This window comes from Pholis gunnellus (genome assembly GCF_910591455.1).
Source record: "Pholis gunnellus genome assembly, chromosome: 3".
In the NCBI taxonomy this organism is placed as follows: domain Eukaryota; kingdom Metazoa; phylum Chordata; class Actinopteri; order Perciformes; family Pholidae; genus Pholis; species Pholis gunnellus.
In genome coordinates, this window is record NC_136529.1 from 14,359,569 (window position 1) to 14,377,045 (window position 17,477).

Genomic DNA, 17,477 nt, shown 5'->3' on the forward strand with positions numbered 1-17,477 from the left:
AGTTGTTTATTGGTTCATGTTAGTAACTGGTGAAAGCCTTTTTCCACGATGACTTAGTTTGTGTTTGACTCATTTCTACTTCAAATAAAATCTCTACAAGTGATTCAACATGGTTCCCAGTTAAAGTTGTGTAACGATGAAATCATCCAGCTGTCTCTCCAGGGCAGACTCAGCAGACATCAGCCAGCAGTCATGTGTGAGCAGAGAGACGATACTGTAGTCAACAGCACTGTCCCTACAAAAGAAACATGAATACGTTTTATCTTGTTTTGTCTTTGTGTATTAGAGCAATAACAATTAAAGCACTCTCAAACAGACTTCTCTTTTATACCAACTAAAATGTACCTGGTAACGTCAATCTCCTGGTCTTTGATCTTAAGTCTTGTCGTGGGACTTTGTTGCACCTCCTCATAAACTGCTGGCTTTAGAGCTGGACGCACAACAGGACAAACAACAAAGCAGTGACACTGAAGAGCATGCACTTAAAGAGACACTACACAAAATATTTTGTCTCTTTGAATCAATTTTTTCCATTAAAACCACCACAGCTGGTTAAAAACTTCAACTTCATTTTAATTGTCTGATACATACATTCAATTAATTGACCTGATATCAAATCATAAAAACAAATGCAGCCTTTTCACCTACCTAAAATCCCAGAAATGTTGTCGTCCAACGGTCGCTGTCTCAAAACCGGCCAGAAGAATTCTTCTCCATTCTGCTCATGAATTACGATGATGATGCGTGTGTCCCCAGCTGCAACGTCTATTTCCTTGTCCCGTCTAATCACTGTCAAACTAGAAAAATATGCACCTTGTCTTAATTATCTTATGGTGTCTTTTTACTTCTCTGGGCTGATTTCAACACACTCCTGAGAAGAGCTCATAGCAGAATACTTCAAATCACTGGTGTGGGTGGCCTTTAATGTAAGCTTCAACTGTAGATACAAATTAACATTTGTTTCTAATAGTGAATTAGTGACACATTCAAATTCATGAATACCATCAGTGAAGTGGGGTGTTTGGGGGCTGCTCTTGCACTTTTTGCTCTCAGTGCTCTCTTTCTTTAGACATGCATTTATGGGAAGCACTTGTTTTGAAGAAAAAGTGTTTTCATTTAAGGAATTATGCTGACTTGCTTTCTTGCAGAGAGGTAAATGAGAATATTGATACCACACTCATGTATGCGCAGTAAACATTAAGCTGCGGCCTGTTACCTTAGCTTAGCACAAAGATTGGAAAAGGGGCGTTCGGGTTAGATTAACAGCCAACCAACGAAATACGCATACCAGTATCTAAAGCTCAATTTGCATCCCTTTTGTTCACTCTGTACAAAAACCTTGGTGTAAAAACAACAACGCGCTGTTTTATGCGATGTGCCTAACTATTTCTTGGTCAGCACCATTACAATGCAAAGTCACCTTCCAGCTGTGATGGGATCCTGTCCAATGTAGCTTGTCCGTGTCTGTCCCTCTCGTACAGTGATTCTTTTGGGGTCGATCTTAACATGCAGGTCATTCTTGAAGTGGATGACAATCCTTCTGAAGCCTCCATTCGCTACTGAATCAAGCTCACCATTCACAGACAGCTCTAATACAGAAGAGAACAAATGCAACTTATCACCACATGTATACACAGTACAAGAATACACATCCCTCACTGAAGTCGAAGTACCAGAACAACAATGGAAAGAAAATACTCAGTTACAAGTAAAAGTCCTTTGGAAAATAGTAACGGCACAGAGAGGAGTATTACTGACCCCTGTTGGGATGATGAAGTAGTTTAAGGCGAACATCTCCAGTGACATCAAAGCACAGTGGAAGAGACAGATTCTCAGTTTTTAGCAAAAATCTGTGAGAAACAGGAACTAGAGAGAAACATAGAGTCACACAGCAGTCAGATGATCTTAGTTTACTATTTACGCTTACAGACAAGAACGTCCTATAGGTAAAGTGCACTCTCTTCCACAGCACAACAAATTACTTATATAAACTATAACATGAATTATTAGATACTCTACCAGCACTGTTCTCGAAATCTGGGAGATCGTGGAAAACCAAACCATCTGTAAATACATTTACACCAAACAAGTTACATTAATATCACAAATCTTTTGAGGATTTTTGCATTAATTGACACCCATATTCTGACATCCAACCTCAGCTTCAAAACAAACCACTAAATAAAAACGTTATTCTCATGCCCACTAAAGTAAATCCAAATGAAACATGTTATGTGTGTTGTTGTTTTTTCAAATTCACCTACAATTAATTTTACCAAAAGAAGTTGGTGGAAGGTTTAGGCTCAGGGGCAGAGAAGAAGTGACTTCAATTCAGATCCAATAGCAGCATCAGGTGGTTATTTATGAAGTAGTTTACATTCTGACTCATAAAACATGAAATGGAAGCAAACATCTTTTGTTTGTACAAATTCAACATCTTCCAACAATTCATTGTCTGTCACTATGTGTGTTGGATGCAAACACAACAGAATAAGATGGATTTATAGGGTTATGCAGCCTTGGATGTTTTTTATAGTTGAACATGGTTGGTTGGTGTCATGACAACAAAACTAGAAGGATGGATCAAAACTGGTACAGAAAATAAGTTTACCTGCATCTTCCACGCTATCAAGATGGGTGCTGGGGTATCCTTGCATAACTCCTGGAAAATGAACAGTGAAATAAGAAACGAAACATCTGTTATTATCTTTAGGGCTGCAACTAACGATTATTTTAATAATCGATTAATCTGTCGATTATTTGTTCGATTAATCGATGAATCGGATAAAAAAAAACTACAAACTAAAAAGCATTAATTTCTAACCCTTTATTCAAAAACAGAACTGACAGTGCTAATTCACAGTGCAAAGAATCTTCAGAAAGTGCACAAACAGGTTGCTCGAACATCCCTGAGCTGTGAAAGTAATAATTAAAAAAAAAATGGACTAATATCAGGAGTGGGGTTCAGCGGGTTACCCACGCCTCTCAGTGAAGGGTAGACACACGCTGATCCACTCAGTGTGGCGCGCGTGCAGCCCCGGACATCTCAGGGCATCACAGACCTCAATCTCGTGCGGCTGAACGCCACTTGTCCCTCTAAGAAGTTGAACGCTGACCGCATGGGGCCGCGTAACTAGTCAGCATGCCGGAGTCTCGTTCGTTATTGGAATTAACCAGACAAATCGCTCCACCAACTAAGAACGGCCATGCACCACCACCCACAGAATCCAGAAAGAGCATCAATCTGTCAATCCTTTCCATGTCCGGGTCGGGTGAGGTTTCCCCCGGCCGTCCCTCTTAATCATGGACCCAGTTCAGAGAAAAACCCACAAAATAGAACCGGAGTCCTATTCCATTATTCCTAGCTGCGTTATTCAAGCGACTGGGCCTGCTGTGAACACTCAAACATCTCTGCCACTTATTGGGTGACCAGGGACGTGCGGTCAGGTAAGGCAGGGGAGGCAGAGCCTCCTTTTTATAGTCAAAATCGCTGAATGTGCTCATGTCCTATTCAAACAGAGAGGAGACACGCGAGGTGAGGCAGCGAAGAGTTGTGCCTCACCTCAGATTGCGCAATCCCTAACAAACTGGGTTGAGCGCGTGCCTTTTGCTTTCTCAAATTTTTTTTCACCACTGTAATATTTGTAGACACTTGTATCATAAGTCCTTTCTTTCCATAGAATAGGTCATGTATTGTATTTCACGTGTGTGTAGAACATATTCAGTCTTGCTGATCTGACAGAAACCGCAGTGAAGAAGCACAGAGGGGAGCAAACAGTACCTCTGCCTCACTGAAGGGGGCGCGCGAGAGCCCACGGGTCGGGTTCATGCTTGTAGTGCCGTTACTCTTCTTCTACACTTTTCTTCTTCTTCTATTTTGCTTGCAAATATTGAAGATTAAATATCTAAGCTTTAACAATTCTAAAAAAACAGGGAAATATGACCATATCAACAGCAATTCAACCTGTGTTTGTTGTTCTCTTTATAAATCCGTGGTTGTTACACAGATTTTCGCGGGTGGCGTCCGCGAGCGCTCCTCTTCTGAAACAGGTTGGTGGGGCAGGTCACAGATCGCGGAGCAGACGCTCCTGGTGCAATCAAATATGTACCTTACCAATGTGTGTAAAGAATGCTGATATGAAATATGAAAAACAACCAGTAGTCAATGTGCAAGTTGCCAATTGAATGGTGATTTAAGCTGCTCTATATTGGGTTCATATATTTGTAAATCTGACTCTGAAATAGTCAGTGCCTCACCAGCCACTAGTGACTAACCTCACTGCACTTCACTGAGTGGCGTAATAATCGCGCGACACAACGAATCGATAATGAAATTCGTTGCCAACTCTTTTAATAATCGATTTTTATCGATTCGTTGTTGCAGCCCTAATTATCTTGCATGTACATTTTACTGTAAAAATACAGATTTTGCAACTTTTGTTGATTTTGTTGCAACTATAGCTAGTAATTTGTTTAGGAAGGCACAGAGGAATGAGTTTCTAAACACTTTAAATATCATAGATAACACAAGTTACAGACGTTTTTTTATAGTATAGAGGAGCTTTGCATTCATCACTAAAACTATTCAGATATTACAAGACCTTTATTTTGTAATGTAGTATAAGAGCCACCCTCTGGATGCTACTGCTAAGAAGAACTAAATATTTTGCTCATAAGATCATCATTGCACCTAAAATAAATGCAGATGTAGAATAAACATTGCCTTAGATTCCACAAACTCGGGTGTCCCTCAGGAAATACGAACACATCTCTATATACAGTAAAATATATACACTAGTGTAGTGTTAAAACAGTGCACATGTACATGAATCAAGAATACGACAAACTACGAAAAGGAAAAAGATGATAGCATGAAATTATGATGCAGTTCTGCTTTGTCAATTATTTTGCAACCTCCTCCACCTTCAGTTATTTTCTTGCATAATTAAAGCAAAGCATTGTACTGCGAAGAATGCAAAGATTTACTCATGAGAAATGTTTTCTATGCTTTAGCCTATTTAGAGGATGTTTTTGTACATTTATTTGATATAATTCATTCATAAAATGTTTTAGGTGTAAATTGATATTTGTCTATGCATCAATTGGTTGTATTACAATTTTGCAAAGTGCAGCATCTGTTTCTCAACCTTTTGTCTGTGATTAAGTTTTTCGGATGCATATTTGGAGTGCAAAAGTGTATAAAATACAGTATATTATTAATGAATCAATCTGTCGTGTCAGGTTGGTGCAGATGTGTTATGTGTGTTATGTCTTACCTCTACCACGTCCTGTTAAAAAGGAAAAGATGATAACATGAAATTAAGATACACTTGTCAATTTACATTGAAACAGTCATGATTAGTAAATTAGCTTGCACACTCTCAAGTGTGTCTTCAGGCCTGTGTGTCCCGCAGGTCACTTTGTGGTTTTTCAAACATGAATTGCTTTTGCACATTTAGATCAACTGAAAAAGCTTTTTAGAAGTAATATATATATTTTGGGGCGGCATCAGTTAGATGTATTAAAACTGCAAAAGATGCTGCATCTGTTTCTCATGTAACTTTTTGGTTGTGATTCAAATTCGGAGTGCAAAAATGTATAAAATAGATTATATTATTGTATGTTACGTCAGAACGATGCAGATGTGTATCTATGTCTTACCTGGTACACGGCGTGCTGTAAAAAAAAGAAGATAACATGAATCAATGTTAAGAATTGAGACTAAAATAATTGATTGACTATCTCTAATTTTCCGTTTTCGAAGGGTGGTACCCCAAGTTGGATTTATCTCAGGTTAAAGCATTTCGAATTTGCTATTATTGTTTCCGACACTGTCACAAAGACAAACGGATCGCTTTTTGTTTTCCTCGGAGCCGATACTACAAGTGACAACTTTAGCAACGTATTCAGACCATCAGGGAAAAAGGAAGAAACTTATTCAAATATTTAACATCATGTGGTCTCTCCCTCTCCTCTTGTGCAGTGAGCAGGCAGCCTCTCCCTCACTGCAACCAACACAACCACCAAGCTTTATGCAGAAGTGTATCTGTCGTGTCAGGTTGGTGCAGATGTGTTATGTGTGTTATGTCTTACCTGGTATACCAGGATGTAGTGCTGGGCGGTATGAATCACAAATGTATATCACGGTATTTTGCCTAACTTTGGCGGTAACACGGTATATCACTGTATCCTTTTCAAACTCACACATCTAAGGTCAAGTGTGCAGAAGAGAAATACTTTTATTTCAATGTTTTCGCAGCACTGGTTTAGAAATGCGGTCTTTTGAGCATTTTCAATTGTTTAAATTGACCACAGATATTTGACTTTCACAGGAGATCTGCTCTATGATGTCTTTCCTAGTCTCTCCTCCCTGTGTCACGGTGTGGGTACATCTCACTGGAGTAAGGAAACGTATCAGAATACCCTTATTTGATTGGCTAAACTGCATCACGTGACGTGATTTACAACACATTGGCCTGTGTTTTTCTTGCGCCGCTGAACAAGTGCCGTAAATGCTGGAAAGGAGCGTGAATAACTCCGCTGCTTTAAGGCAAAGGCCCGCAACCCACTGAAAACGGGTCCGCGACTACCCACCAGTTGAGAATCTGTTCTACAGGATCGTGACGAGCGGCGAACAGCTGTTTGTGTGGCGTGTCTTCCATCTCTTTTGGTTTCCTTCACCTACATCCCCCTGGGTCCTAAGCCCCTCCAAGTACAGCTTCTTATCACCCTCTACGTACCAACGTACATTTATAACAAATACCACACATATTACACGTAATCAGCGTTGCATATGTGTCAAACTCTATCTGTAATGTAACGTTACTGGAGGACGGAGCCTCTCCCAGCTGTTAGCAGACTGTTGTGCTAGCAGGCGAGTGAGCTGTACCCAGCATGCAGTTCGGCGGTGAAATTTTATAAATGTACAATTATTAGTGTTACAAATTGTTTATGTGTCACAGACTGTTGTGTTGTGGTGTTTTGCTCTGTTAAAAAGCGTTAGCTGTGGGTTGTTAATTGTTATAAAGTTATAAAGTTGTGACCATGACTAGGGGTCCGTCTCAATACAGATAAGTAGCTCCACTGAAATTGTTTTCGATAGTGCAGCAGCCTGTTGAAGACTGTTAGCAGTGTTCTGGCTATGCACGGTATGACGGTGTGTGGAAATTCATATCGTACGTGTATTTGAAACCGGTCTACTCAACCGAGCTCCACCGCCAGAATGTCCTATGAAAAAGAAAAAATATGAAAACTTCAAATTATGATGGTTGTTAATTTACTTAGGCTACATATACAGTACATTATGTGATTAATTCATCAATAGTGTATCTTTCATGTCTTACCTGGAATACCAACATTTTCTTTTAAAAAGAAACAGATGATGACAAAAATTAACATTAATTAATTAATTTACTTCAGTTCTTTTTTTTTGCACAATTAAGAAAAGCATTGTACTGCGAAGAATGCAAATATTTACTCATGAGAAATGTTTTCTATGCTTTAGGCTATTTAGAGTATATGAAATACATTATATTTGTAATTAATTAATAGTATATCTCTCAGTACACTGCAGATGTGTACCTATGTACCCATGTCCTATGTGTCGTGCTGTTAAAAAGAAAAAGATGATAACATGAAATTAAGATACGCTTGTCAATTTACATTGAAACAGTCATGATTAGTAAATTAGCTTGCACACTCTCAGTCTCAAGTGTGTCTTCAGGCCTGTGTGTCCCGCAGGTCACTTTGTGGTTTTTCAAACATGAATTGCTTTTGCACATTTAGATCAACTGAAAAAGCTTTTTAGAAGTAATATATATATTTTGGGGCGGCATCAGTTAGTTGTATTAAAACTGCAAAAGATGCTGCATCTGTTTCTCATGTAACTTTTTGGTTGTGATTCAAATTCGGAGTGCAAAAGTGTATAAAATAGATTATATTATTGTAAGTTACGTCAGAACAATGCAGATGTGTATCTATGTCTTACCTGGTACACTGCGTGCTGTAAAAAAAAGAAGATAACATGAATCAACATTAAGAATTGAGACTAAAATAATTTATTGACTATCTCTAATTTTCCGTTTTCGAAGAGTGGTACCCCAAGTTGGATTTATCTCAGGTTAAAGCATTTCGAATTTGCTATTATTGTTTCCGACACTGTCACAAAGACAAACGGATCGCTTTTTGTTTTCCTCAGAGCCGATACTACAAGTGACAACTTTAGCAACTTATTCAGACCATCAGGGAAAAAGGAAGAAATGTATTCAAATATTTAACATCAAGTGGTCTCTCCCTCTCCTCTTGTGCAGTGAGCAGGCAGCCTCTCCCTCACTGCAACCAACACAACCACCAAGCTTTATGCAAAAGTGTATCTGTCGTGTCAGGTTGGTGCAGATGTGTTATGTGTGTTATGTCTTACCTGGTATACCAGGATGTCCTGTGAAAAAGAAAAAAGATGATAACTTCAAATTACGATAGTTGTTAATTTACTTAGGCTATATATACAGTACAGTACATTATGTGATTAATTCATCAATAGTGTATCTTTCATGTCTTACCTGGAATACCGAAGTATGCCGCTAAAAAGAAAGAGATGATGACAAAAATGAACATTAATTCATTAATTAACTTTAAAATAATTATGCTGTTCACAAATTAGCTTGTATTTATGCGACATTATATGTCATTATTGTGAATTAATCGACTGTATTTCCAGTTCCACAAACTCAACTTAAAATTTGATTTATATCTTTTTAAGTGCCACCTACAAGCTGTAGTCAAGGAATCTGTAGTTCTTTTATCAATGCAACAACCGTATTCATACATTGTGATTACACCACCTGTCGTCAAATCAAATCATACAGATGTGTCACTTGTGTTTGTTTTGTGTTTGTTTTGTGTTTGTTTTGTTCCCGTTTGTGTTGCTTACGAGTAAGATCGATGGATCCCCTGCTGGTTATCCTGCTGGTTATCCGTGGAGTGTTCTGATGAAGCATCGGTTGGCGACCCATTGCAGTATGCGTCCTTTGCTGTGTCGCTTCACCTTCCTTGGGTTTATGGAGCACATCTGTGTTCTCCCCCTGAGGCTTGGTGACCACCATTGATGTGAGTGGGGTTACAAAGCTGTACTTCAGCGACAGCTCAAAGGCCTCTTTCTTCGCATTCTCCTTCTCAGATCCAGATAACACCAGCCTGTGTCACAAATTGTGTATATGTTTTAAACATGACAGTTGACTTGACAAGAAAGTAAGATGAAGTTACTTAACAGCTAAGATTATCTTATATTGTCTACTATTATTGTTGTAAGCTCAGTTGCTGTCTCTAGGCTTTCCTTACAATTAATGTATGCATACACACACCCATACACACACATATCACTTTTCACTTTGTCGACAAATTAGAGCTGAAATAATTGTTAACGCTAATTTTAGCGTTAATGTTTAACTTAAACTTAAACTAGCTATCTATGGCTGATCAATTATGCAAGGGGCGTTATTTCTGCTCGGGCCACGGCCGTCAACTTACTTCAATTGAAGAAGTTTCAAAACTTATAGTTTCAGTAAAATTTTTTGTGTAAATCTGCCACCTTTACAAATGTAAACTGCATCGTGTCCTGCAAAGGCGTGACAATAACTAAAGGGAGTAGCACACGGTCGATATCTTGACAGAAATTAATTGTCAAAACATTTTGATAATTGATTAAATCCTTTAAGTCACAACGAAATCGCTAAACATTCTCTGGTAAACGCTTCTCAAATGTGATGGTTTGCTGTGTTTTACAGTGGTGTAAATAAAAAAAATGTGAAGATTTTGGACTGTTTTTCAGTCAAAACAAGCAATTTAAAAACGTCACCTTGAAGTCACAAACTACCTTTGTGGTAGTTCCCGCTGCGTGTAGGACACATTTTGCCATGATGACACACACACACACACAGACTCATAAGGTGAAAACATTATACGCCTCACATTGTTTCGGCTGGTAACAAAGAGAAAAGGTGTCGACATCACACTCACTCTTTCTCCAGAAGCTGTTTGACTGTGAGGTAGGCCCAAACCCTCTGGATGTGGCTGTCAGACACTGTTCCATTGGACTCCACGGTAGCATTTGTGTCAGAAAACGTCACCCTTCTGTTGCTCTGTCATAGTCCAAATACATTTCTATGTCATAAATCATGTTATATTTATGGACACACAAGGCTTTTACAAAATATTACAGCTGATGTGCAGGGAGGTGCAATCCTTACTGAAATGGCGACAACTTGTGGAGTGAAGGTTTCAATGTCGTTGTCGGTGATCTGACCGGCCACCACAATCTCAGAGCCATTATAATATTGGCTAAAGCTAGTCTGGGTTAGATTGGCTCCACCATTATAGATCATGGTCACATCTGTCAATAGAGGAGTGGCCACCTCTTCATAGAAACCCTATTGACATACAGTCACTGTATAAATGTTTATCTCTCCACAGCCAACCTTGATTCATTTTATCTATGAAAATGTAACAAATCACATGGTAAACAGTATTTATAATGGGAGCAAATGATTTCAAATACCTTCAGCTGTAAGTCAGCATCAGAGTCTTCATAAATCCGTCGTGCTACACCATTGTTCTGCAGCGACATCTTCTCAAGGAACTCAAAATTGACATCAAAACCAAAACCAAGGCAGTAGAGTGGGAATTTGTCCGCGATAGCCCCTCTGACATTTGACTGTATGACTTCCAGATTTGTCACCCCTGCAAAGACACAAGACATGTGGCTTAAAAAGGCAAATTCCCTTACACCAGTGGTTCTCAGGCTATTTCTGTCATTCCCCCCTTTGGAAAAGTTTTCAAGCAAGGGGAAGAGAAGGGAATGTTTCTGTAAATTATTAATAATAATAATTTGATTGTCAACGTTATGAATGAAACTTCAACCTCTTTGGTACAGCAATACTTCGTCATATTTTCTTTTGATTACCGTCAGCTGAGCACCTCGTCTTGTTCGTCTTTGAAGCATTTCTGTACCTCTCAAATATGTGTCCCTTCTGTAAAGCTTCAGGCTATCTGTCTGAGAACACCATTTCTATTGTGAAATCAGATTTGTTTAATGATCTTCCCTGAAATACACTCTGACGTCACAACATTAGTTTTGTCACCACCACCCCACACATTGATGAAGAAAGAAAAAAAGCCAAGTTAACATTGACTATCTCCCATACTATCTGAACCATTCATGCTATACCAATGAAATGTACCAGCTTCCAAATTAAGAGTTTTAGCCAGTTATGTTATGCATGTAAAACAAAAGAATTGCTAGCAGGCTAATACATTAGCGAAGGTTAGCTTGCTACATAACATTATATTAGTTTGGGACCTCGCTTAGTGTCTTCTTCTGCCTCTTAAGCCTACGGTCATACTTTCTGCGAAATCGAATACTACTCTCCTCAGTGAAAACAGACTCTCAAAGCTCCTCGAGGTTCTCAATTTCCTTCGCTAATCCGCGTCTGTATAGTTAGAAAATGTTGGATCGGCACAAACAGTCGAAAACTTGCTACACAGAACCCCGTGTTGTCACTCACGATAATTGCAAACCATTTCTGACATCTGTTTCCTTCTTTTGGTAGTCTATAAAATGAAATATTTGGGTCTCATTTTTTGTTGTCACATCCCATTGGACAGCATATAGAAGGCAAGTTTGAGAGTGGGCTTGAACCTGGAACCCAAAAGTGCTGCGGCCAACAGGGAAATAACATTTGACGCGGTTCTGATGTTAGCTGCAAGACGTGTCCTGTCGTTAGGGTCTAAAAGTATTTGTCTGTGTGTGTGTGTGTGTGTTATTGTAACCTGAGGTAGGGTCTCCATCAGTGAGAAGTATAAGCATAGACGCGGAACCTTCTCTGGGATGTGCATTCAGCATGCGTGCTCCTTCCAACACTGCTTTGTTAATGTCAGTGGCTGAAATTCAAATGAAAACGTGTCATTACCACCGTTCTGCTGTCCAATGTTCCCAACCCTTCATAAAATATTTATTTAAAACCTCACCTCCTCTTTCGGCAATTTCACGTGCAAATTTCTTGGCACTCTCCAAATTTTCCATGTTGGCCTGAACAAGTTCTCGTTTCCAGTGAAAAATGCTGCTATCAAAAGTGATAAGACCAAAGTGGTCGTCCTCTGCCAGGTCACTCAAGATGTGGATCAATGCTATCCGGGTCTGGGCAAAAACATCATTCACACATTAGAGCTTTTATACAAATAAGAAACCATGTATTACTATTTGATTAACGTGTGTTTGTTTATTGCTTCAATAAACACAATAGACTTAATTAACTGAAAAGGAGTAAAAGCCTCCAGTGCTACAGTGGAAGTCTGTCACAAACTCACACTCACACAATACTATACCTGTTCCATTTTTCGGCCGTGCATTGAGCCACTTTGATCAATAACGAAGACAACATTTTTTGGTATGCTGGCAAGATTAGATGGAGCAAAGTGATGAACGAAGTACCGATCTGATTTCTTGGGGGAAAGAAAGTTTGATTGGTTAGAAAAGAGTGTTGAAAAGACAGGAAGTTAAAGTAGCTGAAGTATGGTATTTTGTAACAATGCTAATAGACAATTCAAAGTTTGCAGTCTTCCAGGAAATGCACTCTTTCTTTACCTTGATGTCTCCCAGTGAGGGGTTCCTGTTGACATCATAAACAATAACCAGATCTCCATTCATACCCTGCTCTCCACAGCTGTCACACGTTTTCTGTTGGTCCTCTGTCGGGTAGAAATACACCCACGCCTGGAAACAGGATGAATCAGGCTTGATAGACGTTTGAACGGGTTTATTGGTCAAAAAGATGAGCCTCTGCCCTTGATTTAATTTGGTTAGATTCAACTGTATTGTGTCTGGGCACTAGTGATGCAGTGTGGCATCAAACCAGAAAGTGATAACTGTTTGGAAAGTGCATAAAGAAATCCAGTATATAAAAATGAATGAATGATATTAAGAGACGTGCACAAGGATGAGCAATAAGACAGAATGTTGTCTGTCCAGTGGCATTGTGGTGTCATTATGATAGTTAAACAGTTAAAGACAAAAAATCCAGAATTTGTAATCACTGCATGCTGTACCTGTTTGTCCATATGTGTTTTGGTGATAGCATTAGCCAGCGCTTTGGTGCTTAGTCCTCCCTTAACCTCGATGAAATTGATGCCTGCCTTCTCATTAATGTACACATCAACCTGGCATTAAGAATGAAATGAAATAGTTAGAAGCTCAGACCATGGTAGATGTTTCTACCCCGTCATTGTTTTCCTGAATAGATACCAGCAGCAGACACACCTTGAAGTCTTTGACAGGCTGCATGGGTCGAGCGTGGATCTGCAGCTCGTACTTGCCAAGCCTGCGTTTCAGCAGCTCCTCGTATGTGAGTTCAAAGGTGACCTTTTGGTGAGCAGCCACGGTCACAGAGGTCTTGAATTCCTCCAGGGTCCTTCCTACAGAACTGCAACAGACATGATAATCATTTCTTTAAAGCAGTGGTTCCCCCTTCTTATGATCTTAGTGTGGGTGTGAGATGTGAGTTCAAATTAAGAGTGAGATTTTTCTTCTCAGATTGTTTTATTTGAAGGGTTTTAGAGATCTGAAGATGTTAAAATAGAAGAAAGAAGAAGTCAGAAAAAAAACAAAAAACATTATTTCGTACAAAAGATAATTTTTTTCTTATTCTTCTCTTTTATCCTGAAGGACACACAAGGCTTTTGTTTTTTTACAAAGTAGAAGATTAAAACAACCTGTACAAGACCTGGCAATAAAAGAATCCATTGATCCATGTACCTGACAAGCCCAGCACTTTCGCCACGGGACACAGCTTCAGTGTACTGCTGCTGAGCTTTCTCTTTGCCTTTCACAACACCATCGTAGACTTGGCCATCTATAAACCTGAAGAAAGACCAAGGAGAAGTCTGTGTTTATGTAAAGATGTGAAGGTTCATCTTCACGTTTTTTTTAATGTGAAAATTCTCGTAAATATAACTTTTTGCTTCACTCACATTCTGAATTTACTGATGAAGGCGTTCTTAGGAATCCGGACTTGAAATTCTATTTCCTTTGAGTCGTCCATACGATTGGCCACGCGGCTTGTGATGACAGTGGTTGCATAACGACTGGTCACTGTTGAGTTGATGTGAAAGCTGTAGATATCCCAGTCATCCTGAACAAATAAAGGAGGAGGCGCATTTCACAATCAAATAAATAGCTCAGTTTATTTTGCAGGCTGACGACTAGCTGACCAAAGATCAGATAATGGGGAAGTGTTGGTGGGTGGCATCAGTGAAATGTCATTGGTCTGACTGCAGAAACACCCCATTCTTGTTATTTATCCAGTGTTTTGCATTGGTGGAATTTAACTAAGTACATTTACTCAATACTTCACTAAAGTACAAATATAAGGTATTTTCTGCTACTTTATACTTCTACTCCACTACATCTCAGAGGGAAATATTATACATTTGTCTTACTTGACTGAAAGTTTTCAAACACTTTCTGTCCAGTGAAAACCATTTTTCTCAAATTGTGTTGATTTTGAACTTGAATGTTTGTGATGAACTGAAGGATGTAGTGTTCCTCTATGGTTTGAGAAAAGTCTCCTACTAACTTGAAAACCACCTTAGATCAGCTGGAAAGTGCATCGTCATAAGGCTGAAAACAGGGCTGTTTTTCTGACTCATGAAAAGTTCTTAAAAATGTGTGGCTCTCACAGGACAGCAATACTACAAACATATAATGATCATATATAATCTGATGCATTACTGTAGGCTAACTAGTATATCAAGTATTTAACATTAGCACATCCTTGAACATCTACAGTAGAAACATAGACATTCATGCAGCAATAATATTAATCCAAAAAGATAAAATGGTGAAACACATCCGGATGATTTTACTTCAGAATGAGTACTTTTACTTTTGATACTTAAAGCTCATTTTGCTGATAATATTGACATACTTTTACTTTAAAAAGGTTTTGAATTCAGGACTTTTTTGTCGTAAAGTATTTTCACAGTGTGGTTTTAGTACATTTACTGAAGTTAGTTTACTGAATACATCCTCCACCACTGGTGTTTTGATTTCACATGGCAATGACTTGCACACTCCCAACACTCCTTAACATTTACCAGGTCTGAACCATGAAATGTAATGACTAATAAGGACACTGAATTGTTTACTTACAATCGTTCTCTGTAGTTTTTCCGTAACCTAACCTAAATAGATATATTTCATAAATTCAGTTTCCTTACAGTGGCGTCCTTACTCTTTGTCTGATTTTGTGGCCTTACCTTGTTTGGTAGTGTGGTGGCCAAAGCCAGCAGCAGCCCAAAAAGGGTGATTTGTACCACAGCTCTGTCCATGATGCCTCCCACCAGAGTGCAACGCAGGCAGCTAAAACTGTCTTTTAAACTCAAACAGACAAGGACAACATCACTGTGTACATAATCTTGTTTTTAAAAGGGCAAACTCCTCTTTCTCTGTCCGCTGTTTCAACAACTCAGTCACTTGCACACCCACACAAAAATACATATTACCACACACTTTCCTCCTCTGCATAGTGCCAGGAATCCCACATAGAGCTATCAGAAAAATTCAGGACAGGATTAAAAAAAGCTGAACTTTATCAGAAATTCAACCGCTTTCGTGAACTTTACTGTTGACATTGAGGGTCCAGCCTGCCTACTTTGCTGGGGAACACTGCAACTTTTCATGCAAACAGACAAAGTGAATGAAACAAGTATGTGACTAATATTGTATGGTGTCAAGCAAAAATGAATTTATTATTTCTATCTTCAAGTATGTACAGCTTTTGTGAAATGTACCGATCTGACGAGGTCAGGAATTGGCAGGGAAAACAGGTGATACAGCAGGCAAAAGGAACCATACACCTTGCTTTCATTGCAAGCATTAAAGAGATCAAATACAGGATTTACTGTGTAAAGCACAACGAAAATAGCTGCATAGGAGATGTTCTCAGGAAAAAGAAAAACAATCTATATTTCATCATGGAAGAAATTTTGCATTTAAAACAAAATATTCAGTTTAAATCAAAATATTGTCACACTGTGCTAACATGGAAGGTCTTTGAAGCGGCACTCCACCAATTGTATACATAAAGTCCAGTTAACTTATTATTACTTCCACTGTTGTATAATGTGGTTCTGAAAATTAGAAAAATAATGATGATGTCAAAGATGATATTGAGCTGCATTATGTGAAATTTAGGTTACAGCATTTCTGGAGCTTGACCCATACTGGATCTGGATCATTACACCCAACCTACTTCTTTACTGCGTGGATTTTTTGCCACTACTTTGTTTTACCAGGATACAGCATCCTATTGGTGCATTCAACAAACTATTCTTAAGAGGGAAATCTGCTAAGTAAAGTTATACAAGAGAAGTAAGTGTTGAAAGTGTAGTTTTTGAGGCAGCACTATTGACATAACTGATAGCGTGATAGCGTAATATTTGTTGGAGATCTTTGAATTAAGTCAGCCATAGTACATACAATTAACTGTATGAGCCAGATGATCTTGTGAGGCCAGCATTGAATAAACATAATTTTGAAAATCTATGCATTATACAAATAACATGTCAAACAGTTCTCTCAAACAGGCTTCTCAATAATTCACATTCTTCATGTGCCTCAAACGTCACCACATCGTCAACATTTATCAAACAGCCAGTTATCTTGTAAAAACCACAAAGGCAACCATATGTAAAGCTACAGACTGCATTAGTAGAGGTCTGGTATGATCATGATTCTGACTCATATGTCGGGTCCTTCAGCCCTCCTGGTCGTATAGTCTTAATGTCAATTTATCTTAACAACATCTTCCTGTCACTCACCACTCCAACCTGTGCACACACAGAATATCAATGTATTCATGCAGGCGGTGGTGCAGGTAGCAGAGCAATCCCACAGGAAGAGGACTCCTGTGAACAATCTGTGATATTTCATTAACTGCAACATAACCAGATTATAGTGTTTTGTTGTGTTTTGTTGCTAAAGTAAATATGTGTCAATCAACATTCATTATTCAAATCACATAATTTACCTTTGGAGGTGAAAGCATATATATATATAGAATATCTAGAGTCTGCTTGGAATCTAAATGCTTTTCTTCATAAAACTGAAACTGCAATTCAAGGCACTCTCACAGGTGGTTTTTCACCTGAAGACAAAATTCAAGTTCATTCAAATCTCTTAAGGATATTTTAAGCGCTTGTGCTGGAAGCATTTCATCGATGAAGAATGAAACCTATCCTTGGACTGAGAGAGCAGAGTAAAGCGACTGGTCCTAGTGACCAGGATGTCAAGTGTTCACAGTGACGGCATGATGGTGGCTAATAAGGTGTCGCATTAAGACACATATCTGCAGCACCGACCAATGGATTATCTAATGTTACCTGTACAAACACTGGAGCTATGTACAGACAAACAGGAATTAATATAT

At 38.8% G+C, this 17,477-nt stretch overlaps 1 protein-coding gene across 3 annotated transcripts; it reads right to left on the reverse strand.

The window, feature by feature from the left end:
- Nucleotides 1–15,454, reverse strand: LOC306714853 (inter-alpha-trypsin inhibitor heavy chain H3-like). 3 transcript variants are annotated; one of them, XM_079185007.1, is made up of 27 exons: nt 15,307–15,454; nt 14,020–14,180; nt 13,805–13,909; nt 13,310–13,472; nt 13,099–13,209; nt 12,638–12,766; nt 12,379–12,495; nt 12,022–12,190; nt 11,824–11,934; nt 10,553–10,734; nt 10,245–10,424; nt 10,015–10,136; nt 8,930–9,192; nt 8,559–8,579; nt 8,420–8,437; nt 7,988–8,002; nt 7,344–7,361; nt 7,180–7,227; nt 5,662–5,676; nt 5,277–5,288; nt 2,612–2,662; nt 2,020–2,064; nt 1,759–1,866; nt 1,421–1,589; nt 649–797; nt 346–430; nt 1–235 (listed from the first exon to the last, which is right to left on the reverse strand). In XM_079185007.1, exons 1-27 carry the CDS (start codon nt 15,376–15,378, stop codon nt 121–123), a joined length of 2,754 nt encoding a protein of 917 aa, XP_079041133.1. In that variant the 5' UTR covers nt 15,379–15,454; the 3' UTR covers nt 1–120. The 3 variants fall into 3 exon arrangements, with proteins under 3 accessions (XP_079041133.1, XP_079041134.1, XP_079041135.1); XM_079185008.1 differs by lacking the exon at nt 7,344–7,361; XM_079185009.1 differs by lacking the exons at nt 5,277–5,288; nt 7,344–7,361.
- Between the last annotated feature and the right edge of the window lie 2,023 nt (nt 15,455–17,477).